The following is a 27,907-nucleotide window of genomic DNA, read 5'->3' as shown; positions in this document are numbered from 1 at the left end:
TTTGAATCAGAGAGTATTATTGATAATAGTTTTGAGTTACGTACGCCTATACCGATTAATAATCACTCACACTATTATTATTGCAGGTTTTTGCAATTGACTTCGTCCCATTTGCAGTAGAGTTCGTCGCTTTTGCAGTAGAATTCATCCCATTTGCAATTAATTGAATTCGTTGGCTTTGCAATTGAATTCATCGCTTTTGCATTAGAATTCATCGTATTCACACAAGAATTTGTGTAACAAGATCGACAGCTGCAGTAAACGCAAAAACAAGATGTAGCGGCTGCTTCATGATCCTGTTAAAGTACAACTGTTGTAAACAACTCTTTATAAGGCAATAATTCGTCTGTTACAGCTTCTTCAACAGCATTCACAATTGTGCTTCATGGATGTGGTCACTCACAAACAAGCTAATATACTCAAATGGCTTTGCATATAACCAGCTCAATAAATACAAGTCCAGTTACGCTGTAGTGTCTCCAGTGGTATTCTCCATGGCAAAAATGATCCACCTTGTGATGAGCGGCTGGTTTATTGCAGTCAACGGATTCTTGTGCAAACACGACAAATTCTAATACAAAAGCAACAAATTCTAATGCAAAAGTGATGAATTAAATTACAAATGGGACGAATTCTACTGCAAAAGCCACGAACTCTACTGCAAACGGGACGAAGTCAGTTGCAAAGGTGATGAATTCAATTACGAAAACCTGTATATTATTTGCTATACTAGCAAATATTGGGACATTACTGGCTGGAAGCATTGAGCATAAATCTAGCATAAAGGTGCAGGCATTAAACTTTGAGTAACTGTACTTTGATCAAGACAAGATACTCTAATAAAATAGTCACTACATAGTGAAATATTCTAACATGTAACCAACTCTGAAGGTTTGTATTTGGTTATAAAACACTAGTTTCGTAAATACAGGTATGTAATTAATTGTATTGGTGAAATTCACTACTGGGTATTTGATCAGAGTAGTATTTTGATTTTATCAGTGGAACAATATTTTTATCGTTTTGACCATGTATTTTCACTTCTACATATCTAAAGACTGTTACTTATACTATACCTTCAGTGTCTCAGAAGTTTTTACTCCAGTTATCTATTCTGATGGAAATTGTTAAAGCACATGATATGTACTATTAAGTTCAAATATGTGATCCAGTGTGGGAAAACCGGTCTCATCGCCTATTTAAAGGTATCAAGAAATGCTGGTTTTAAGTATTCAGTGTGTTGTAGCTCGCCAATGGTTGAAGCAGATGTTTTACACCAATTCCTTACCTTCCAGAGCATCCACTAAGGTTCTAGCCATTTTAGATAGTTTTTAAACCGAGGTTGACTGTATCAGGTGAGCTCCAAAGAGTAGGGTCAGAGGCTGTTTTAAAAATCATAAAGAGGAAGGTGTACGGATGAATTACGCCACGTTTTGGGCCATTCAGGCCTCAAAACTGGGAAAAATGAAAGGACATTTACAGCACAGGTCTTTATCCAACACCACAGTGTTGTACAGCCACATACAGCCATCCCAAGGCTCCATTAGGGCCCCAGACCACTCGTACGGATCACTACTGTGCTTGGGAAAAGCAGCCAGAAAAAGCAGACCACTCAAGTTTAGCTAATATTTTGATAATGAAATTTGATAGTTTATTCATGTAGCTTTGTGTTCTTGCTGAAATATCAAATCTGCTGTCCTGGGCGATAAGACTGGTTTTCCCAAACCCAGTCACATTATTTACTTGCAGTTGTGTTTTTGTATCATGTTTTCTTTTCAATTTATTATTTACAGGACAAGTGTGCCTGACGTACCCATGTTGACTGTTGCTACCAACTTTCCATATTTCCCCCTTCAGTATGTTTTAGCACCTAGTCAATTCCCTATGCCACAGGTTTGTGTTTAGTGGTGTGTGCTAGTTTATCTGAATCTGTAAACTCTTTACATATTATTCTGTATAATTGTGACTGGATCTGCAAGAATCCCATATGTTAGCGCAAGCCTGATTTTACAGTAGAATGCAATAAACACAATGGGTGAAATATTTACGAAATCGAAAAAAAATTCCATAAATTTTTTGAGTGCTTGTTTCACAATGAAGAAAGCAAAAACTTATGGTAGCATCGTGATCCCCAGGAGTTTGAAAATCTGTCAGTACTCCAAAGGAGAGAGAAGATATGAGCATTAGTTTGCCTTACATTGGAGGAGCAGTTTGTCATTCAGCCTGAGCCTATTATGCTCAAAATTTTACCTATTGTTCTTCCAGAATTTCCCAAAAATTTCTCCCATTCTTTTTTATTATCTAGTCTAATATCCATAATAATGCTCATTTAGTTTCTGTAGCTAGTTGCTTGATTTTCAAGATGCTGATATAAGTAGTTTTGCCAGAATTAATTAATAGCCATAAATGAAGCATTCCTGCATCAATTTTTAGCCATAAGTAGGCACAACAGACTTAGAATATCTATCTGCAGTAATAATTCAAGAGTATTCAATTATTAGTGTATTATAGCTGTGGCTATACCTACATGCTAAGTTTGATACATAATGATCTCAATATGTTCAAAGACTTAAGATGCAAAAGCTTCATAATTGCAGATAATCATGCAGTTAAATCCCTGATGCTGGCTGCAGGTTGTTAAACATGAAACAATCTGACTGCTCTATTAGATTATTTGAGCATTTTTTTAGAGTATATTGATCTTTTAGAGGCTTTTCAGGTTTCAGCCCTTTTTCAGCCAGCACTTGTATAATAATGTCAGCTACAGTATATATCATTCTTAGTAGCTTAACACGTTCTTCTAACTAATCAAGAAAAGACATGCCCCTTAATTCAACCGATTATTCCTGTGGACGTCTGATAATTCTAAAATTATTCCTGTAACCATCCTATAATTCCGGAATTATTCCTACGAAATTGGTGACCTATTCTCAAAATTATGCAAGCATAATAGGCACAGGCCTATTCGTAATCGTTTTTTTTCTTACGTTTTCGCCTTCACCCAGCTTGTAGAAAAGCCTGGAAGACAAAATGTACCCAGCAATGGATTCGCCTGTTAATGGAGAATCCGATGGTAAAAGTTGCATCTTGGTAGAGGACTGCATTCGAAAGATATGACTGTTTATTTAAGCACTGTAGTTTATTTTCTGCATCATCACTGTACAAATTAATTTTTCTTCTGTTACCACTTTGTAGCTCTGTAACTTCTAAAGTTCTTGGCTTCTAGAGCTGAAACTTTGGTTGGCCATTCCTTTGGCTATCTAGATAAAGGAAATGTAATAAAATGGAATTCGAAAAATGTGATAACATGGGGTTCATGCTGATCCGGTCACTATTCTTATTATGCAGTGTATTGCTGATTTACGTATGTTTAATATGTATACATGCATGCATGTAGATTAAAGATTAATGTAGCTACATCTACCATGTTTGGTCACGAATGTGACCGGATTTAGCAAAATCAACCATATGGGTGCAAGAGCCAGAAATAAGATATCACCAACATGAAGTTGCTACACTATCAGGCCAACAATTTCCACATCTAACTTGCCTTCAACTTGTCGGGTGTGCTTTTGGTGGACTGTTGTCTGGCAGCCTGTATAACACGCCAGACGTCTGTATAGGTCTGTGGACAACAGGGAAGTGCTTTGGTGGGTTCATACACTCTGCACAGACAAGCAGGGAGCTGAATGTGTGATGTATGTCTGTTTTGTGAGGTTTCAGTCTATTACCAGGCTGCTTTGTGGTCTGGTGCCTTCAATTACCATCCTCTTGCATTTTGTAGATACCCCCACCCTCCGCCCCTTTTTTAGTACTTAAACTCTACAAGGATTACCTTGGCCATCAGGTGCTCTAAAAGGTGTTGAATTGCTCCATCTTTGGTGAAAAATCCATACGTTTAGCTGCCTAGGCTGGTTGGTAACAATGCTTTAAATTATTGAAATATAATTTTCTCTTAATCAACTATGTGCCCATTAGGGTGATTTTCCAAAATCCAGTCACAAATATGTACGTATGTGACCAGATCTACCAAAACCAGACACACAATTATGCATTTTTCGAATTTTTGTTTATTAATTATTTATAATCTACTTACCCAAATGTATGCTGTGGCAAATTTTCAACCTCTTATGACAATAACTTTGAGAGTTACAGCTCTACAAAGTAGCAAGAACAGAAAGATTGATTTGTACAGGAAGTATAGGGAAAATAAATTACAGGTGCTTAATAAAATGATTGTAACTTACGAACAGAATGCCATACAAAGTTGAAATTTTCACCATCGTGTTCACCATGAATGGAGGAGTGATCACTGTGTAAGTGTAAAGATGAAGGAGGATCGATGGCATACTACCATTTCGACTTGACATTTTAAAAATTTACAGAATTTTTAATAATACATTAAGTATTTCACCCATTGTATTCAATGCTTTATACATAAATTTAAGCTTGTGCAATTGTGTCAGATTTTTGTAGATCTGGTCACATAATATGTAATTGCCATTGCATCAGTGTATTTCCATGCTACCATGATTGAAGCTGCACAGGGGCACAGGCTCAGGAAACCATTGCTGGTGCCTGAGCAGCGAGCCTGGAATAACTACATACGTACTATATATGTAATTTCTCTCTTTTTGGACCATTTTGTGATGCTTTCAAAAATGAAAGATAGCCTACGTATATCAGCTTGAGTAAAACTTCTGTATAATGCCAAGCATCACGTAATCACATTTTGAAATTGAAGCGGTCAAAAGTCAATCACATGCTACAATGTGGTAAAACTGCTGAGTGGACAACAGTATACTGAATTGTTTCATTAGACATCTAATGGTGGACTGATGAAAATGGACTGGGCCAGACATGGATAGGGCAGGCATATATTCTTGAGTTGAAAGAAAGCGTATCCCCTTTGTATGCGAACGAAGCCGATTAAGAACAGCCATGAGGCTTTGTACAGAGGATTTGCATAAAAACGAGATAGACAAACTATAAAACAGTTAAGAAGATACTTCTGGCCGTAATTCGTGATTTAAAGTGGTTTGCTCAAGTTACACTTCCCTAGCAATGCAGAGCAATGTAATTGATGAATTACAAAATAATTGGTGGATAACAAAATACATCTAATTTTAATGTACTGTATTGTTACAAAACAAGATGATAAACAAAGCTATAACATGTTGTGTTGTTGACTTAATTTATCAAGAGTTGATTGATTCAAAGGATCAAGTCCACAAAGATGGGCTCATATTTCTTGCTAAGTAGCTTGCATGGTAACATGTAGTCAGACCTTTTGCTTGTAAGCTAGCTATGCTCCTGCATGTTACCAAAGCAAATTGTGAAGCTAATGTATTTGTTCTTCTATTTCCATACGGGTCTACCCCTAATATTAATGTACTTACATGTGTGCGCTTGCTTATTCATACAAGCATTAGGTATGTTTCTGTATCTAATCTTTCTTTTATTCTACATAGTTAATACCCATAAATAGTTCTAATGAATGTCCAACCATCACTACCATTGTTACTATGACTACTTCTGATACCACTGTCACCACTACACAACAACAACAGCCGCAGCAACAACAACTACAACAACAGCAGCAGCAACAACAACAACAACAGCAGCAACAACAACAACAGCAGCAACAACAACAACAGCAGCAACAACAACAACAGCAACAACAGGAGCAGCCCACCAATAAACGATCAAGAAAATCAAAGAAGAAGGAGGCACGCATTAAGAAGCCATTAAATGCTTTCATGTTTTTCATGAAGGAGAATCGTCAGAAAATTATGCAGGAGCATGAAATAAAGGAGTGTTCAACTGTGAATCAAATTCTTGGACAAGAGGTACGTATGTAATTAACACATGCACACATATGGCTAGTAAATTTGTATGTATGTATGTAGGTATGTATGTATGCACTGCTTAAAGTAAGCTTGACAAAAACAGTTTACCTGACTAGACATTTTGGAAATAAGAAATATTATTTTTCACTATAAGCAAAGGAATTACCACTGAAAGAAATGGTCAGCTTTCATTGTGCCATATATCTAATATACGTAGGAATGCATGAGCATAGAAATCATTTATTTTATAGTTTAAGGATGTACACTTGTCTGTTATGTACCTATACCTGTTTCCTTTTACAATTATTGTGCATCTCAATTAGTTGGATTTATAGTGCTTCGTGATATGATAACTTACATACATACACACTATTACAAACATACACACATACATACACTGGACCTGGACCTGGATAGCAGACCATCATAAGGTGATGTCTTTCTGCCTCACAGCAGACTGAGTCGATAGATCTTCATAGTCTTCCAGTTCTATAGCACTTGTGCCTTGCCATATCCTGGGGTCTTCGAAACATTTGTTGACAATGAGAACAGGCAACTGGAGCACTCACATATGAAAAGTTCATAAATCTTGTCTATATATAACCTTGTCATGCCATCGACGCTTTGCCCAATGTGGTGGACGACATTGAGGCAGCAACCTAAACAGTAACTGCTTGAGAAGATGATCATCATTCATCCTAGCAATGCGACCCAACTAATGCATCCTTCTACGGGAAATCATATCTGCCAAAGATACAGACAAACCAGCCCTAATTCTGACTTCTTCATTGCTAATATGATGAGATATCTGCAAAGCTTGTGATATGCCTAATAATGTTCTTAAACAGTGATGGTGAATGTCTTAAAGTATGTACCTCCCTCTGCTTCACAGGCCAGGTTTCCACAGCATACAGTACAACACCCAGCACCACAGCTTAGTGGTTATAGATAGCATATGGTCACTGAGAACAGACCTCCTAAAACCTGGCAGCATGTGATATCCTTCCATGTGCACTCTACCATGAGATTCCACAAGAGAGCCAAGATAACAAAAGGATGTTACAGACATAATAGAATCATTACTGACAACAAGTCGTTACACCCTGCAACTAAAAATTTGGTTTTTGGGATACTAATGGTTAGGCTGCAAGCTGTCACAATACTATTTAACTCAGCAGTTTAACAAGGTCTTCCTTAGTAGATGTTACTATAGAAGCATCATTGGCAAAGCTCAGCTCAGTCATCCATGGTGCTCTGGTCCTCTCACCTACTAGCTTACCTCCACATTTGTAAGAAACTTAACCCCAAGTTGTGCACATCGCTGACACCAACACCATATCACCACATTAAAAACAAAATAAACATAGTACAGTAGGTGCAAGAACACAGCCCTGTCTCAAGCCATTGGAAACCTCAATATTAGCCAAGCCCCCTCCCAAGTGAAATTCCAGCTAGCATGTTCTCATCAGGGACCTGATCTGACTGATCAGAACTCAAGCACACTGTATTTGGCAAGAATTAGCCACATTGCAGCCCTAGGCACTGAGTCATATTATGCCTTCTTTAAATCTATAAAGAGTATAAAAGCTTTTGTGTCTTGTTCAATGGGTCTTTTCTATCAGTTGGCATGCACAAAATAAATCATGTCTGCACAACCACAATTGCACCGAAAACCAAACTGAGAGTCTGCTACAACCTGCCTGTAAACATTGTTGCATCACTATAGCAAACACTTTTCCCACCACATCCAGCAGACTGATTCCTCTACAGTTGTCACACAACGACAAGTCACCCTTCTTTGATACAGGTACCAATAATGCATCCCACCAATCCTAGCCTGTGGAACAACTTTACTCTCTCAGACACTACTAACAACTGTACCAGATACATCAACAACTCATCGCAACAAACTTCAACCATCTCCGGAAGTATTCCAGTACTACCACCATCCCTGCCCCCTGCTATCAATTACACACACACACACACACACACACACACGCACGCACACACACACACACAACACACACACACACGCACGCACACACACAACACACACACATACACAGAGCAAAGCAAAGCGATGTTCGATCTTTGAAAATGTTGAAGGGGCTTCCTATGACTCCAAATACATACATATTTTAAGACCAAAACTAGTAAGCAGTGCTTGAAATCTTGACTAGTTCCTGTTGAAGATGTAGTACATTCTAATGTCCGTTATAGCCATAGTTTGGCTCATTGCATAAACATGAAAGTTTACTTGTTACTTTGAAGCAGTGTAACATACTACAGTTACATATTACTTTGTTATGAGTTACTGAGGGCAGTATCTAGTACACTTTTTTTTGTTACGTGCTGCATACGTATGTAAAAAATAAGCCCAACCTACTAAATAATACAAGTTATCAACCTACAGCTACACGTTAATCTCTTGTGCAGTTCAGCCACAATATATACTTGTGTAGTATTGTGGCCTCAAAGGCACTCCCTAAAACACTGTCATCCTTTATAACAATGTCTTTAGCACTCAAAAATGCGTGTTGGCTCATCAAATGTATTACAGTTATTACTTGTTCCTAATAATATTACATAACATGTTTTGTAACACATTATCCCCATCTATGGCCACAACTTGGTTTTTAAGGGTTGCATGGATCAAAACTGTAAAAATCTAACTAGTTGCGAAGCACGCTGTGAAAAGGTATGCCTTTAAAATATGGGCAGCAAAATGCAATGTTCTAAATGAATCGACATTAATAATTGTGACTGTCTCAGCAAAAATCAGCCTAGTTCACACCATTTCCGAACTTTATTTTCTGAGCATTATCTACAATGTCCAAGGAATGGATCTTCAAAGTTTCAGCTTATTGTGGTAAGTAGTTTTGGAATTATAGGACTAGACAGTAGGAAGAGCAAGGAAATCAATTTATGCAGTAATCATGCTGAAAATAAACTACAAGCACTTACATTACAACCATAACCATTGTTTACACTAGTTTACAGCATGGGATTTGGCTTTAAAAAGATTCGATCACCATTGATTCGCAAATCAACCAAAGTATCACTTTAGCCCTGTAGTCACTTGCTTGTGTATATGCATATGTTGGTGGTTTTATTGAAGAAAAGATGATAATCTTGTTGATGTCTACCACATCATAAACAAACACATGTAACATGCGGCTACAGAAACTAATCAAAGATATTTGAATTCTCCAAATAAGATGGTGTATAGTTTAATCGACTTGAGTCTTGCTTCCTTGAGTAATGGCTCAATTAAAACTTGCGTATTTTTCTTTGTAGCATGTGCAATTTTAAATTTTGTTAGCATGCTTGTGTGAACTAGGTGATATTTTTTTGCTAAGACAGTCACAAATGTCATTGTTGTCATTTATTGACTTCCAACTTTATCTTTACAATATAATTATCGTGTTATGTATAATTCCTGCAGTGGAACAAACTGGACAAAACAGCACAGGCACCATATTATGAGATGGCAAAGAAAGAGAGTGAGAGACACATGCAAATGTATCCTAACTGGACAGCCAGAGAGAACTATGGTGTACATAAGAAGAGGAAACCTAGCAACATATATTGTACATTTTATGAGGGTGATCGACCACCACTGGCTATGCCATCAACTGCAAGTACAACAACAATTACTCCAAGTGTAACCACCACCAGTACTAGTAGTAGTGATCAAGTGAATGGTAAGTGATGTATGTGCATCAAAAGAACTTTACCTTAATGACTGCTATTTAAATTAGTAGCCCTCAGCCCCTTTTTTAACAATATGAGACCAAATCTACGAATACCCAACATTTTTCAAATTCCTATTTATAATCTACCTAGTGCCAAATGGATGCTTTGGCAAAGGTTTGGCCTGATATGGCAATAACTTTAGAAGTTATAGCCCTACGAAGTACAGTAGCAACAACAGAAAAATCCATTAATTTTGTACAGCAGGTATAGCGAAAGGTGCTTACTAAAATGGTTGTAACTTACAAGCAAAATGACACACAGAGTTGAAATTTGCACCATCATGTTCAACATGCGTAGGGCAATTGATTAATGGGTAAGTTTTCCCTTGTATCACCTTTCAACACTACATATACCAAAGTGACATTAGTGAAGAAAGATCAATTGAGTACTATATTGTTTTAATGTGACGTAAACAAACACCCATAACTTCCACATCCTTGTGTCTACTACAACAAAACAAAGATTTGGTGAATAAGATGAAATCGTGGATTGTATTGTTAGCCCTTACTTTACTGAGAGCAAAGTGTTCAAATTTTTAAAATAATACAGCTGTATGCATGTATTTGACCCATTGTATTCAATGCTTTATACTGTAAATTTAGGCTTGCACGATTGTGTTGGGGTTTCACAGATCCAGTCACATATATCCCAAATAGAATTACATTATGGTACTGGATTTGGTCCACTTGTTGAAAAATCTGCTTTTTGAAGGGCATATTTAAAATTTATGGTTGGCTGATCTGTGTCTCGCCAATGTACGTAGGTAGGCCTGTTGTGAGTATTGTGCTATTACCATGTAGTACATTGTATTCCCAATATTACAGATCCAGTTGGAATAAAATATGTTACAACACAGAAGTATGCCTGGTGTGATCCTAATCCCAGGTAGGTAGGCATGGTAATAGTTATTTAATACTTGATCGAGGTTACATACATGGTAATGGAACACAAGTGATCTACATTATGGGTATATGTTTACAACAGGTTTTGACTTGCTGTATATATAATTCACACAAATCAAAGTGATGGTCATATTAATAACCTAATAGTAGAGAGAGACAATAGGACTTTTGGATGCTGGAATATCAAAATATGATTGCCCTATTGGAGTGCTATGCTGCTGTTTTTTGTCTGCTCTATTAGAGTACTTGACTAGACGTCTATCAAATGGTGCAGTATTCTAATAGAACAGTCAAATGTGTATATCAGGTATATGCCTGTATGAAACTACAGATTCCCTGAGGACAAGGGAGTATGGATTGTATGAGGAGGTGAAGGATACAAGGTACACTGTACAGTGCTGCTGTGAGTAAGTAGAATTAGAGGGCAATACCACTAGTTAGCATTGTATCTTGTATTCAGAACCTTTGAAATTCAAACTATTCTGTGATTGCTTTGAAAATGAAGTATTGATCTAAGCAATAGTGTTGCACCAATGTGCATGTTTTCACATTATACTGATACCGATTATTTGCAACCAATACACCGTTATTATAAATGACGTTCTTCTAAACAGGGGAGGAGGAGTAGAAGATCACCTAAAGATTGTGTTGATGTGAAGCATCTTATTTTGTTAAGACGATATACAGCATAAGTACAGGGATCTAGACTCAGGGGTTCCACGCATTGATACCCACAGGGTGGTCAGTACAGGAGCCCTGACAAATTCCAAACATTTATTGTATGAAAACAGCTAGGTTAGCTGCTAAAAAAATATGTGTACAGTGGATCCTTAGTTATCCGAACAGCTTTGTTCTTATAGTTAGCCAGAAGTGTTCAGATAAGTGAAATTGTCCAGATAACTGAAGCCCATTGATTTATATAGAGCTTCATTCAAACTACTCTAATAGAACAGTCATTTACTCTAATAGAGTGCATACTAATGACAAAATACTCTAATAGAACAGTCACATTCGGTGTTCGGATAAGCGAGGATCCACTGTACTAGCTACACTTCACTTGTATGGACTATTTTGTATGACACATTTTGATACAAACTAAGCGATACAGAAAGCCAGATGACTTTAGTGAAGTGTGGACCAAAATATGGAAGATGACATTGACCTCTTTTATGTCATGAACTACATGTTTGGAGCTTATCAAATATTACCATGTAAAGAGGTGGTCTTATAAAAGGTGACCATGAAGTGGTCTAATATCATTAAGTATGTCACTTAATTACAATGTAATCTTTGTACAGAGGTGGTCTTTGTAAAAAGGTGGTCCATAAGAGGTGACCACTAAGTTAGGTTTTTACTCTAGGAACTTTTTATCCTAGGATTCTCCTTGTAAACTTTGCTATGCCTGTGAAAGAATAATAAAAAAATAATATGATTATACAACCAAGTACTAAAGAAATGTGGTTAAAATTATGTCATAAATAATTATACAACCAAGTACTAAGAATAATACAAAATGCAGTTAAAATTACATCATAAATAATAATGAATGAATAAATAATAACGGGTCATCCATAATTTTCAGCATTTTCGCAAGCATACAGAGCGTACGCTGGGGGAGGGGGTAAATCTAATACGTATGCTTTTTAATAATGTTGATATTAGTAGTGCTATATAAAAATAATTCTAAATAATTCAGCATGCGCATTCATTTTCAGTATCAAGATGGCGGAACGTGAGTTGCAGCTCGTGTCAGAGCAGTTTCTTCTGGAACTCACTAGGCATCCAGATAATGTACACAAGTCATCAGCTAATCAATACCAGCATTTCGTGAACGCCTTTGTTGTGATGAGTGATACGAAGATGAAGAGGGTAGATGCAGTGAAGCACGTGCAAGTGGAGTGGAAGGAGCGAGTTGTTGACAGCAAAGAACACTATGTGGCAGCACTGAAAAAAGCTGCGCAACACTTGAAGCGGAACAGGACAAGGAGTATTGATTCATTTTTCAAGGTACAATATACAAACAGGGTATAAAACCACATAGCTAGTTGTGCATTAGGTATACAGGTAGCTATGACTAGGCCATGTTGGGTAATAGCCAGGATCACTTTCAGTAAAAACTGCTTTTACTGTACTGAAAGTACGTAGCTGTACAGTACTAAATGGCTAGATTGATAGGTTTAGCACTATTTGATACATACGGGATTGTAGCTTGCCAGGTAGTTTGATCTATAGAAGTAGTGTTTACAAATAGGTGACTTGCACAATGTATCGAACAATAGCTACCTATAACTTGTTTTCTTTGCAGACAAGCACAGTGAATAAAGAAACTACAGCAGTAGAAGACGTCAGCAGTGGTGCTGAAGCTCATGATAATGTACAAAGTGTTCTAACTCAGCCTAGATAGTACAGGTGTTGCAAGCTGTAGTACTGATGATAATTTGATGCATCTTATTGAAGACAGCCAACAGATAGCCATTTCTGTGATGTGCACTTTACCATTATGATTTTACCAGTGAAGCTGACAAGAAGTGCCACACATGCCTGATACACAGTGGAACTAGGTCACGAGAGGAATCAGAATCTACTTCACAGTCAAAGAAGTCCAAAGTTGAGATAAAATGTCCTGTTTGTTTTGAAATTTATCCCACCAGATACCAGCTTCAGAAACACCAGACTGAGCAGAATCACAAACTGGGAAGGGGAAGACCTTAAGAGAAATAAGTATATGACTGTCACACAAATTCACACATGTAAATAACTTCTTGTATGATTGATCTGTCTGCATTTCCTACAGTGTAAAAACAGCAACAATAATTAATATAAAACAATTTCATATGTGACATACATACATGCATACAATTCATGATCGATATCAACATTTTTAATAGTACGCTTTTAGGAGGGGGTTATGGAAAAGAGTACTCTCTGTACTCTTGTGAAAATGCTGAAAATTATGGATGACCCCTAAATAAATAATGTTTGAGAAAACTACAAGACCTAAGGCTTCGCACTACCAGGAATAGAATCCATGTTGAACGAAGAGGCAATCGTATAATGGGCACGAGTTTTTGTGGAGGTGATAGAAACCGTACTTTAATGCCGATCAAAACAGCTAGCATGTGATTCCCACTACAATGCAGTTAATCGACCAGGCGGATTCAAACAGTGATTTAGACGAATGAACTACTGATCATTTGTTTTTGGAATTGTTGCCAGCTGGCACACCAAGTCTCAAGTCATCATGCCAGCTGCAAGTGGATGCGCTCCACCAAAGGAAAGTAACTAAGGCGGCCATGCCCAACACACAAAGTTCACCATGCCAGCTGCACTAGACCAGGAAAAAGATTAATAGCGGTATGTTTGTTTGTATTATTTTGTACTTACACCTGGCTTGCTAGGTTGTAGTTGGTTTGGCTACCTCTAGTATTTGTAAATGTATTGTAAAGAGCATGGTATGTTTTAATGTTTTCTTGTATTGTACATTTTGCCTTCTCCTGGCTTATGGATAGCTTGGCTGTCTCCCTTTATTGGCTTGCATACAGTTTTGTGTAACACCTGCTGTATTGTGTATCTCCTATTACTGTGCCATTGCCACACCATTGTAAATGTAATTTCATCTTGTAGTATATCATGTTATCATTTTAGGACATATATATATATATGGCCCAGCTCATATAAAAATAACGTAAGATAACAGTTTCTAGTGAAATACCCTGCTTCTTTATCATTGACGTCTGCTCTTGGAAACTTCAGCAACCATGCATATCTTAATCCAGTACCCTGATTCATCCTCATTAAACATTATAATTTTAGGACTGTTTAATGGATGTATAAGCTTCATTGCTAGCAGGCATGCATGACTCATACCATAGATATGAGAGCACCTCAGAATCATGCAGGAGGGGCGGTGACAATGCATTATGTGGTTTTCCATGGTCAGGTATTCAATACAACGTAATAGTAGCAGACCCTCACGATTGTAATTGCATATATCACTTATGTTTAAAGGTGGACCAATACCTGTATCGGTATCGATGCCGATACCAGTGGTATCGGATCGGTATCGGTAATACAAGGTACAGATACCACAGTAGACACTCACCACTTTTATTAAACCATCTCTAGCTAAGTTTCCAGTAGCTAATAACTTAGTTGAGCTAATCAGTAACTTAGTTGAGCTAACAAAGTAGCGAAACAAAGCCTTTGTTACCCTTTTCCAAGTATTGCTGCAACTGCTCCGTGTGTATTCTAATATATTAGAGCACGTGAATCCTTTGTGATTAAATGGTAATGCAGTTGTTCCTCAAGAAATAAGTTTATGACCACTTGGCTTACCTTTTCATGAAAAGGTTTGGTTGAAAAGCTGTAACAAACACTGTACAATTATCTGCCGCCCACGCAATTAATTGCCTTATCAATAAGCTTACAAGAAAACTACCTCAAATCAAGAAATTAGTAATCCACAATGATGTTTTTATCATGTTTAGCTGATACAATGAATGTTTAAAACTTGATTGAACTGAGATCAATCAATTACTGTGATATTTTAATAGCTAGCTATGCATCACAACAATGAAATTTCTATAATAAACTTGTCTAGGCATCAATTTATAGTATCGGTATCGGTATCAGCAAATAATTTCAGTACAAATACTGGTATCGGAAATATCGGTAAAAAGTGGTATCGCTCCATCTCTACTTATGTTTACTGTATGTGCATCTTTTTCATCCACACACATTGTGCTGGTACATGCCCCATTTGTAGATTGCCTCATCGGTGGTTGTACTTGGTTGTATGTGCCCCCGGGCCTAGTAAATAAATATATAACAATTAATATTTGAGAAAACTATGAGGCCTAGAGACACAAACTAACTGGGGATTGATTCGCCTATGAATGAAGTAGTGCAGTACATAAGCCCTTAACGTTGACATAATCGTTAACTTTTTTATAAAAGCACCAATTTTTTTACAGAGTATATGGAGCGTGCACTAAGTGTTTTAAGAAGGGGAGGCACATAAAAAGTCCTCAGGAACACCCCTTTTTGCACCCTGACAAGAAAACTATTTGTTACTATTAAAAATCAATCATGTTTCTATCAAGTTAAATGCTGGACCTAGTATCATAGCAGTACAAAGCATACAGCTGGAACATAATAGCCTATTAGTAATCTATTTAAAAAAACAAATAGTTTTCTCACCTAGGCAGTGAACAAAATCACTAAAATTTCCATTTGCAGGGATTCTGTTAAAGCTTTGGACCTTCAATGCTGACGATTGTGTAGTACTACGTACAAGGATCATCCTGATGTGTATCATTTCTTTATTAAAGGGGTATAACAAAAGTTATTTAATGCTAAAGTCACAGGTGGATATCTCAACAGAAAACCATGAACTACAGCAGTTCAATTATCAAGCACAGAGCTTGAACAAAAGGTCCTTATACTGGGCACCATATGAAAGGTAATTAAATTTCTAGTTTAATGAAGGCAGTTGCAAGTTGTTTCAACATCTTGTTCTCAAGTTACAGCGCTTTCAATTCAGTGTAATATAGTATAAGCAAGAAAAGCATACAGATGAGTGTTAAGGTATTTCTTAGTACTGTGATAATGCTCAAAATAAGCATAAAGGAGCTGGGTTCCAATGAAGTGAGATTTTGAGCATTAAGAAGTACCTTATGACACACCCTTGTGCTTTTCTTGCTTATACTATATTACACTGAATTGAAAGCACTGTAACTTGAGGACAAGATGTTGAAACAACTTGCAACTGCCTTCATTAAACTAGAAATTTAATTACCTTTCATGTGGTGCCCAGTATAAAGACAAGGGACCTTTTGTTCAAGCTCTGTGCTTGATAATTGAACTGCTGTAGTTCATGGTTTTCTGTTGAGATATCCACCTGTGACTTTAGCATTAAATAATTTTGTTATACCCCTTTAATAAAGAAACGATACACATCAGGATGATCCTTGTACATAGTACTACTACACAATCATCAGCATTGAAGGTCCAAAACTTTAACAGAATCCCTGCAAATAGAAATTTTAGTGATTTTGTTTACTGCCTAGGTGAGAAAACTATTTGTTTTTTTTATAGATTACTAATAGGCTATTATGTTCCAGCTGTATGCTTTGTACTGCTATGATACTAGGCCCAGCATTTAACTTGATAGAAACATGATTGATTTTTAATAGTAACAAATAGTTTTCTTGTCAGGGTGCAAAAAGGGGTGTTCCTGAGGACTTTTTATGTGCCTCCCCTTCTTAAAACACTTAGTGCACGCTCCATATACTCTGTAAAAAAATTGGTGCTTTTATCAAAAAGTGAACAAATATTTGGCTTAGGCGCTGGACTAAAGGCACAAACGTGTAACCGTTGTGCCTGTCCGTGCTGATGACTTAAACGTACGTGTAATTCTATATAACGTCCAGTACCACACCCATGCTTTAATTTCAGATTGCGCGAAGGAGAAGATTAGCGAACCGCTGAAAGTGATTGCAGGAGAGCCAGAGGCCACTTTACTCGAGATTACAAGTATGTTTTAATGTTTCTAAGCTATTTTCATGGTGCACAGTGAGTTCCAAGTCGCCATGCCAGGTGCTAGTGGACACGCTCCATGTGATGAACAAGGTTAAGAGTATGTTTTCATGTTAACATGATTGTTTGTTTGTTTGTTTGTTGTGTATTGTATCATTTTGTATACTTCTGTTCATCCTTTACCTGGCTTCAGCTAGCTGAATCATCTCCAGTGTTCAGTGCTAATAATACATTGTTGCATAAAGTTCTACAGTATAAAGTGCATCTCCTGTATGTTGTACAGTATTGTGTTACGCATCATTATATCATTGCCACACCATCGATGTACTGGCACTCAGCTATCAGTAGTTTTACATTGGGCCTGGCAGGGCATTATGTGGAGAACACCAACACAGCTTTCAGCTGATAAGTCTGTGTGATAATGCATAGCTCTCAACCTGAAGCCTTTCAGTGCCAGGAATGAGATCACTTTGAAACGGAAAGTATATAAACACTGCCATAATTACATCCCATACAACCTGATTGAGATAAAAAACACAACATACACAAAATGTGCCCTTAGGCTGATAATTGCTGCTGTTTATTTACCTACGTACTGTTAACTATATTATTGTGTCTATACATAGTTATAGTCTGCAATGCTACTGTACAATGGAATTGTACATTTTCCTGGTGGCATATCCATTATTTTCTGGTATTGGATTTTTATCCTATTGAAGGTACTGCCATCTTTCACAGTGATCAGCTGCATACAATCATTTGTTCTCCAAAATTTAATTTCATCTTGTAGTTTATTCATGGAATCATGTTATCATTTAGCTACCCGACCATGAAAGACCACATCATGCATTGTCACTGCCCCTACTGCATGATTCTCACAAGTTAAGGTGCAAGCACATGCTCTTATATCGATGGCATTGAAGCTCACGCCTGCAAGCAATGAAGCTTAAAAATCAACATCAAGAGTAGCAGGCCCTCACGATTGTTATTGCATAATTTATGTTTACTGTATGTGATACTGTGTATGTGCATCTTTTCCATCCACACACACTGTGCTGGTCATACACTGTTTGTACATGTCCCATTTGTAGATTGTCCCATTGGTGGTTGTACTTGGATGTATGTGCCCCGGGCCTAGTTATACAACCAAGTACTAAGAATAATACAAAATGCGGTTAAAATTATGTCATTAATAATGAATGAAATAAGTAAATAAATAATAAATAATGTTTGAGAAAACTACGATGCCTAGAGACATGAACTAAGTGGGGATAGATTCACCTGTGAATGAAGGCACAACCGTATAATAAGTACGCCTGTTCGTGCTGATGATTTTACCATACGTGTAATTCTATTTAATGCCCAGCACCACACCCTTGTTTAATTACAGATTGCTCGAAGGAGAAGATTAGTAAACGTCATTACAAGTATGTTTAAATGTTTGTAACTGTTTATTTTGTATGCAGGATATGCGCTCCAGGCGTCATGCAGTGAACAACCAGCTGATGACTAGTTGGGATACCTGCTGATGTGCTCGTAAACAACCAGCTGGAACAACAAGGTAATGAGTAATGTAATACTTGTACTAGTAGTTGTATTATACATCTTCATCCTTCATCTGACTTGCTAGCGGCTGGAATTATTTTCTACTTGGTTAAACTACTACTACTCTACTGTGAGTCTGTAATAGCTAAACAAGAAGCCGATGCAGTGCTGCATATACAACAATGTGTAACTATCTCCTGTATGTTGTGCATGGCTGTATGCATAATATTATAGACTGTGATCACTGTGCCAATGCCACACCGCTGATATACCGGCACATCACCAGTGGCCTCTAGTTACAACAGAGTCTGTTGTGCCATATTGGCTTGATTGGGATCAATTGCTAATTGTGCCTTCACCGTGTCCCTTGTTCTGCATAGCCTCACTTCACTGCTGAGTCATCTTCAGAGACACGTCACACCTACAATATATAGTTACTTTCAATATAGCTAACTTAACTTGGTTTTTGTGTAGGTTGTGTTTTAGTATTGTGGTTTTCTGATGCCAGTTAAACTCCCTTGCCTGTGTACGTATGCATATGTATCATTTCCACCGGTACACACACACTGCTCTGAGTGCTGCCTATGGCACAATTTATAGCTTGTCCAATGAGTAGGTTGCAACGTTGGTGTATGTACTTGGTTGTATGTGACGCGGTCCTAGATAATATATAATAATAATATGAACAAATTTCAGTTTTGTCTGAAATACACATACTGTTTCCTTTTCACCTGATACTTACTAGTGGACCTATACTCATTGCAAAGAACCACCAGAGGGTTATTTTGAGTTGGAGGATGCTTTCCAAGGTGGTTTTTAGGTGTGCATTCTATTAGGATTTTTGCAAAAAAACATGGGCGATCCCTATTATGAACCCACTATCGTGGTTCATGATATCAGTATAAATAAGCAATACTAGTGCATTTGAAACTTAAATGAAGTAGGAATCCAAGTAGGAATGTCATAGCAACTATGTTGTTCATTGCTATTGTAGGGATTTTTCCACAGGGTTATGTATGTTGTAATGCCATAATCATTTATGCTAGTTTTTTTATTGCTAAGTAGAGATAGGCGGAATTGAAAAATAGCATGTAAAAGACTTAAAGTAACAGCCATTTACTTCAATAAAAGCACCAAATACCCATTGTAGCTCAGGTACAAATTACCAAAGACAAACTTGTTTACATAGTTTGGTTAGCTGGTTACATTAGCACCAGGCAATTGGAAACAGTGGAAATGAAAACGGAAGGTGGAAATGGTCAAATCGCTAAGCAAGACTTGCTGAATGGATCATTGTGCGTGTCCATGACCTATTTTTGATTTCATTTTCGGGTGGAAACAGCCCAAACCGGACCGTTTCTTCTTGACAAAATGCCATTATGCACGAGAAGCCATACAAGATTGCACTCACAGAGTTGTGTTTTCTGCTTTGCGCTGCTTGTTGCTAATAGAATCTGTCCTTATTAACTCAGTATAGGCCAGGAAGCTTAATCTGTACTGAAAACTTAGATACTCTAATAGAGCAGTCACATAAATACTCTAATAATGCAGTCAAGTGTATAACAGCAATCCTTGCACTGAATTTGACAGCTATTAAAGGTACTAGTAATGTAAATTATAGCTCATATTAGGAGACTCTCAGTTTGTATGAACATTGCAATTTTATCAGTTTCATGTGTGTAGCTATACTGAAAATTTAATGTCGATGGCATTACTATGCACAATGCAAAATTACACTATTCACAGCAGTCTTCATTATCAATAAATAATCCATTACTAGATTAATAAAAAGTATATTATTTATATAAACTAGATGAATAAAAAATTGAAAATTTTAAGAGAGAGAAGAGGGATCGTTGAAAAAAGCCATGAAACAAGAACGGATCGCTGGGGTGGTAATGTAAACCACAAATCCCTATTTTGATTCATTTCAAAATGACGGAACATGTAACTAAAGATTTATGACAGAGAGTCAAAATAGGGATTTGTGGTTTACATTACCACCCCAGCGATCCCTTCTTGTTTCGTGGCTTTTTTCAGCTATCCCTATTCTCCCTCTTAAAATTTTCAATTTTTTATTCATCTAGTATGTTTACATGCTTAAGCACTTTTGAGTCTAAATAATAGTTATATGGGCACAATGTGGAGTCTATGAAATTTATAAACCCGAAGGCCCGGGCTATAGTGCACGAGCAAAGCGAAGGCCCTACTAAGGGCCTGAGGGTTTATAAATTTCCTAGACTCCACATTGTGCCTGTATAACTGCTTTAGACTCTATTTCACGTTACACTCAGATTACTTACCTCATCCACGGCTGTTTCTACTGTAGGCTCAGCAAAAGCAGCTGCTTTTCTTGCGATAACACTAACACCATGGCAATTATACATGCTCACGTGCCAAAATAAGTGCCCTCGTTACATCACTGCACGTGAAAAATGCATACTGATTAGAAACCTAGTTTTGAGCGTACATGTGTTATACTGTGCCTGAAGGCACCATACATATATTGTATTGTGTTATATTGTGTCTGAGTATATTAGAAAACAAGGTGGAGTATATGAGATTTATTACCCACCCACAACAGCCTAAATAGAGTCTAAGGGCACATTGTGAACATATTCGCAAAAATGTACATTTTGTACATTGTTTGATACAGGTTATATGCAGATATGTTTGAAGTATTCAATCGGTCAATGGCTAGCTAAAGTTATAGGAAACAAATTTTCACCATAAGTAGAGCTATTCATAGGCATGGTAGAGCACATTAATAACCAACCCAAAATTTAAGCAAGGTTTTTTGATCTGATATAATATCACAGATGGTAGGAATAGGGGTGGTGGGTGGACAACTTATATGCATCTATCTATAGGCTAATTTGTAGCATTGAATGTAGAGTTATCGCACAAGTTGAGATCCAGAATTCCACGCTAGGATAGGAGAATAGGGAGAATGACTGAGAAAAGCTGGCTATTTGGGTAATACACAGTTTTCACAACTATCTTACCTTTGTTCGCAAGTGTGGCCTGAGGTGTGGCCAACAATGCAATAAGATTGAAAGTTCAATATCAAGCGGCCACTAAATCTGACCAGCAATGGTAGTAAACGATTTAAGACCAGGTCGTAATTGTGGTCATTCCAGTGCCTCCATGGGTTATGTCTATTGTTATATCACGTTCACACAAAGTGTGCTTCATTGTCGTATAAAAGAAAATTTAGCACACTTCTCCCTTTTGAATTTAGATGGTACAATTATATTAAGATGTTAATATACTGTTGTGTTCATTACTTTCTACAGAAGAAAACCTCACAATGATTATGAAAACAATGAAGAGGGGTCTTCTTCATCAGCAGGAACTACTGCTATAGATAATACTACCACTAGCAATGTTGAAGACGCCTCAACACTCACTAAAGTGTCAAAGCCTGCAATGTCTAGTGGTTCACATCAAGTGAGTTTCAAAAATGTAATGATGAGCTTTATCCGAAATTACGTCACAGACATAAAAATGGCCGCTGTAGTGTGGGGACATTCGTATGGGTGACTATGGGAAGAAAATTTTTGAATGGCAATATCTCAGCCAAGAAGGAAGATATCGAACTCTAACTAGCTGGTATGGCTATAAGACATTACAATAAGTGCGTAAAAGTGATTTTCAGTTGATTTTCAAAACAACGCTAAATTCCTATTCTTTCTGCTAATTTATAACCATACCTGCTGGTTAGAGGTTGATATCTTCCGTCTTAGCTGAGATATCGCCGTTCAAAATTTTTCTTCCCATAGTCGCCCATACAAATTTTTCGAACATCCCCACACTACAGCGGCCATTTTATGTCTGTGACGTAATTTCGGATAAGGCTCATAGTTAAATTTTGGTAATCGGTACAATTACAATTCTGGTTTCAAATTACAATTCTAGTTTAAACAGGAATATACTGTACAGTGTCAATATAAAAATTGATGTACAGTTTTACCATTCTACTGTATGCTACAGTAGTTAAGTTGTTTATAGAACCTAAAAGGGGGTGGTAATAATATGGCCTCTGTACAAACTAAAAGTGTAGAAAATGGCATTGAAATTTTGCATGGTACTCAAGACCTGTAAGTATATTTACTGTAGGTTCTTCACCAGTATGATACTTTGGCATTAAACTGTGACAAAAATAATAGTTGCATACTACGTTGATCCCTAACCAGTCATTCTGGTAAGACATCATTGCCAGGAAAATAATTATCCTTTGGGAATAATATAATCATTGCTTTGGTATGTATGTACCTGTCTGCTAGTACTTTATGCTACTGCTGCTTATTAATGTGACCAGCTGAGCAAAATCCATCATTTTTGCACATTCCCCAAATTTTATGTTATCTATAGTAAAGGTGTGGACTGCTAATGTTTCAGTCTTTATGATGAATAATCTTGGAGCTATAACACAAGGCAGTGAGAGCAGCAAGAATTTTGTACAGCAACGGTTATAGTAGAGCGGCATAGCACATAAATATGGTGATTTTGTGCACTTTGTGAGAAAAGCATCAAACTTAGCACATAATTTGTAGTTCCGCACATACGTAGTTTGTAGTTCTGCACTTGTTTTTGGATATAGTGCCATTGCATATTTGACCTTTGGTTAAGGGTCTTGTTGAAAGAAACAACTTGGCTTTTATTTGTGACTGGATCTGCAAGAACCCCATATGTTCACGCAAGCCTAATTTTACAGTAGAATGCAATAAACGTAATGGGTGAAGTATTTACGAAGTCATAAATAGATTTCTGTAAATTTTTGGTGCTTCTTTCACAGTGAAGAAAAGTGATAAAGGTATAAACCTTGGTAGCATTGTGATCCCCAAAGCAAGAGGAGTTCCAAAATCTTTATTTCGTGTCAGTACTCCCAGTGAGATATGAGCGTTAGTCTGCCTTGCGTTGGACATAAAGTTCACTATCATTTTTTCTCACGTTTTTGCCTTCACCCTGGTTGTAGGAAATGCCCGGAAGACAAAACTTACCCAGCAATGGATTCGCCTGTTCATGGAAAACCCAATGGTGTATGGTATAGGGCTGTATTTGTAAGTTATGATGGTTTAATTTAGCGCCTGTAGTTTATTTTCTGTATTGTCACAGTACAAATCAATTTTTCTGTTATTGCCACTTTGTAGCACTGTAACTTCAAAAGTCCTTGGCTCCTAGACCTGAAACTTTGGTTAACCATCCCTTTGGCTATCTAGAAAAAGAAAATGGAATTCAAAATAAAATTATGTGCGATCTTGCAGATCCGGTTACATTTGAAGTCAATCAGTAGATATGATCATTTGTATTAGCTGTACAATTTTATGAAGTTACCTTCCCATTGGTATTTTATACCCCAAGGGTAGATAAATTCAAAGAATTTATGACTAACATAACTGCAGATTGGGTAGTTGGAAAAGGCAGATATGGACAGATACGGACAATTTCACAATACACTTTTTGCATCTATACAACATTAATTTTAATTTTCATACCTAGTGTTGTTCTGTATGGTAGTCTTTACTTCTAGGCCAAGACATGGTCTTCACATGACACTTTTCCATTTATAAGCGCATGTGCAGAGGATTGGCTAGCACACTACAAGTATTATAGATGGACTGTTGTACAAGTTATGTAATTGTAGAGATCTACCCTAGTTTACTGTCGCAGTCCGGATCCAGGAGCTCTCAGCTTTCAGTATAAGGCGCAGACGCTTAGGTCCTGGCCTGTGAGGCTAAGTTGGGGTATGCCAGCTGAATCTCTGTGAGTATGTATTAGATTTTTGTAGCGTATGTACAACAGTATATGTGACCTAATTTTAGAAAACCGTCGATATACGCACTATAGTACTTTTGTAATAAAACACATTCAAAAACAATGGATAAAAAATGCAAGCTTCAGAAAAAATTTACACAAGTTTTTATCGCCTTACTGGTTAGTGAACTGACACTCCAGTGGATAAATCCTGGGCATCATCGTGTTCCCCTATTCATAGGGAGCTCAACAATCCTTGTTTCATCTTCACATACAGGTGGGTTTCTGAGTTACGGGAGTTTGTTTACGTTGCGGTGACGAAAGAATTTATGACGATTTTTCTTCAATGAATTCACCTTTCTTCCGGATCACAGAAGAATATCTTTGGCAAAAACTATACCTTGGTGGATGCACAAATTCAAGGTGAATACAATGAGCAAAGATTTAACTCCGTACGCCGTTGTATCAGTAAGTTATGATGGTTTATGTAAGCGCCTGTAGATTATTTTCTCGATGTCTTCTGTACATATTGATTTATTCGCTCGTCCGGGTGTCTACTGCTGTATTCCCACACTGCTTATCTTATGAAGCTAAAACTTAGCCAATCCATTCCTCTGTCCCTGTAGACAGCAAAGAACCAATAAAACGAATTTGGAGATAAATGTGCGTATATCGACGGTTTTCTAAAATTAGGTCACATATGGTGTATGGTACACTGTAGCATGCTAGCCTATCCTCTGCACATGCATTTATAAATAAATAAGCACTCCTCGAAGTCAATCTCTGTGTCTGGAAGCAAAGACTACTCTATAGAACAACATTAGGTATGAAAAATAACTGTTGTATAAATGTAAAAGTGTATTTTAAAGTGCCCGTTTCTAAACATGCAGAATAATGCCTCAGGAAGATAAAGCCAAAAATGTCAAATGTTCAATACAAAAAATAGCTGCATAGGTCACATCTGTGATGGCACTATATCAAAAAATGAATACTATTAGGAGTGCAATTGATATGGAAAGTTTCATTCAAACGATGTAACTTTTGCACTATGTCACCCTACTATTATGGGAAAATTAATAAATTACAGGTGCTATCATAACTCACCACTGAGGATTGGGTTCACCGTGGACTGGTGCATTCATCAAGGTAGAGTGCTTTTCTTCTTGGTCACAAAGAATAAGACACTTTTAACAAAGAAATGACAATGGTAAACTTTTTATATCGCATCATAAATAAGCATTCATAACTCACATGCGATTGTACGCACATTAAATGAAGATTTTCTCCATGAACAACTAGACAAATCCGATAATGTAGGTTCTATAGGTTTCATGCATACCAATGTGATTAAAATGAAAATGTGTGTAAAATTTTTGTGATGTGGCACAAATATTCTTACCCAATATGATATTATAACAAAATGTGACCCAGTCTGGGAAAACTGGGCTTATCGCCTATTTAAATGTATCAAGAAATGCCGGTTTTAAGTATTTAGTGTGTTGTAGCTTGCCAATGGTTGAAGCTATGTGTACCAAATTTTCACACGTTTTACACCAATTCCTTACCTTCCAGAGCATCCACTGTGCAAGTAGCCAATAACTAAGTTTCCCGCCATTTTAGATAGTTTTTAAACCGAGGTTGACTGTATCAGGCGAGCTGCAAAAGGGGTGGGAGGTGGGGCCTGGAAGGCGGGCAAGATGGTGTTCAAAAATTGAAAAGGAAGGCGTTGAGATGAATCAGGCCAAGTTTTGGGCCATTGAGGTATCAAAATTGGCTTAAATGAAAGGAAATTCACAGCAGAGGTACTTATTCAACACCACAGAGCTGTACAGCCACATACAGTCATCCCCAGGCCGACCAGAGCTCCATTAAGGCCCCACACTGCACGTACGGGTCGCCACTGGGCTTGGGAAAAACAGCCAGCACAACCAGACCACTCAAGTCTAGCTGATTTTGATTGTGGAATTAGATAGTTTATTCATGTAGCTTTGTGTCCTGGGTGAAAAATCGAATCTGCTGACATGGGCTATAAAACTGGTTTTCTCAGACTGGGTCACAAATGGTATTAATAATAACAACTGGTTTTTGCTCAGCCAGTCAGAAATATTTTACTGTGTATTTTGTGCCATTCATTAAATTATTACTCTGTAGAAGGCAGTAGTAATTGTGGAGGATGATAATTGTGTAGTCTCTGAAGAAGAGAGTGACAGGTCTCCATCAGCAGTGGCCACCACTGAGAGTAGAGAATCTTTGATGACATGACACCAGCCTCTCACATGCTGCAGAATACTCCCCTTCAAGGACAAACATGACAACATTACAGTACTGTCACTTCCATTGACCAAATTGCTGATGTGTTGTTCTGTATTCATACATCAGTGTGATTTATGATTTATGAAGCAAAATTTGACACGGTTATAAAATACTATAGTCTCAGCCCCAGCTGCCCACACGCAAAGGTTGTCTGGTGACATTATAGTCCAATGTCTTGGCCCAGGAAGTGCGCATTAAAGAAACATCAGACTGAAAAACTAGTTATGTAATTGCTTTGCCATTGATTAATGTGTAAGTCAAATTTTAGGTAGGTGTGCATACATCGAGTGGTAATCAACATTATTACTAGTGACACCATCAAAGTTTATTTAATGGTTATACCATGGCCACGAGGGATTTTCCTAGTATATATGCCCAAACCTGAGGGCCACAGGCATATATATCAGGTACATCAAAGTGGCCATAATATAAATAATATAATAACACTTGGGCATCCTCACCTGATATAGGTAGGCGAAGAGACAAACCTACATTCACCACATTATTTTTATATTAAGGTATTTACATATTGATTGTGGGTTTAAATTTTGGGCTGTGATATTCACAAAAGAAATGATTGTGGGTTTTGCTGGCTTTAGTGATACCATTTCTAGCCAAGTAACCCAGTCTAAAATAGTCTAAGTTGCTAAGGTAAGTGCTGAAGAGTATAGGTTACTGACCTTGAGTAGGCATTCCAGTATCCGAGATTTTTTAATAAAAAAATTCTCCGTATATTCCCCAATAGAACCCTGGCACAAAATGACAACTCGTGTTTAACTTGGGATTGTTCCGTCGTCCGAGCTCCAATGAGGATGAAAATCGCTGTGGGGTTTGTCCACATGCTGATCATCATGAAAATCTTAGTGTTATCATGCGCGTTACATATAAGTAAGTTCTGTGTTGTTTTGTAATCTTTTCAAATCTTGTAATCTATGTAGAATACTTTAAAACTTTAAAAAACGTACTGTCGGGTGGAAGGTAGTCACTGGTGCTTACTTTAAAGTGCGTAGTTACTTCACTCGGGTTAGCGATTTTCAGCTCCAGAGCAATTTTCTGATGGCTGTGTCATCAGCTCAAAAGTATAAACCACTTCAAAGTCGGCATAACAATGCCATAATTGAAACCACAACTCCACCTTAGGTATTGTTGCATCATTGTGGCACCTCCACTTTAGCTAGTTGTTTACCTTTATAAGTTGCTAACTTGATGTTTTTACCAACTTGAGATAGCCACTTGCCTATGGGTATA

General features: G+C 37.3%; 1 protein-coding gene across 6 annotated transcripts in view; it reads left to right on the top strand.

Annotated features, from left to right (window-relative positions):
* The window catches only part of LOC136259114 (transcription factor 7-like 2), a 45,375-nt gene extending 18,623 nt beyond the window's left edge, over positions 1-26,752 (top strand). For 2 of the 6 annotated variants that reach the window (XM_066052541.1, XM_066052543.1), the window contains 6 exons: positions 1,794-1,893; positions 5,472-5,849; positions 9,295-9,553; positions 10,430-10,490; positions 12,223-12,514; positions 12,813-13,373. In XM_066052541.1, the coding sequence (XP_065908613.1) occupies positions 1,794-1,893; positions 5,472-5,849; positions 9,295-9,553; positions 10,430-10,490; positions 12,223-12,514; positions 12,813-12,911 (1,189 nt within the window). In that variant the 3' untranslated portion in view covers positions 12,912-13,373. Of the gene's footprint in view, positions 1-1,793; positions 1,894-5,471; positions 5,850-9,294; positions 9,554-10,429; positions 10,491-10,589; positions 10,891-12,222; positions 12,515-12,812; positions 13,374-21,885; positions 22,040-25,433; positions 25,554-26,497 lie in introns of those variants that run through there. The other 4 variants (XR_010703196.1, XR_010703195.1, XR_010703197.1 and 1 more) reach the window with 4 other exon arrangements.
* Positions 26,753-27,907: the final 1,155 nt, after the last annotated feature.

Source organism: Dysidea avara, chromosome 6 (genome assembly GCF_963678975.1).
Source record: "Dysidea avara chromosome 6, odDysAvar1.4, whole genome shotgun sequence".
Classification (NCBI taxonomy): Eukaryota; Metazoa; Porifera; class Demospongiae; order Dictyoceratida; family Dysideidae; genus Dysidea; species Dysidea avara.
This window is presented reverse-complemented; position numbering and strand designations above follow the sequence as displayed.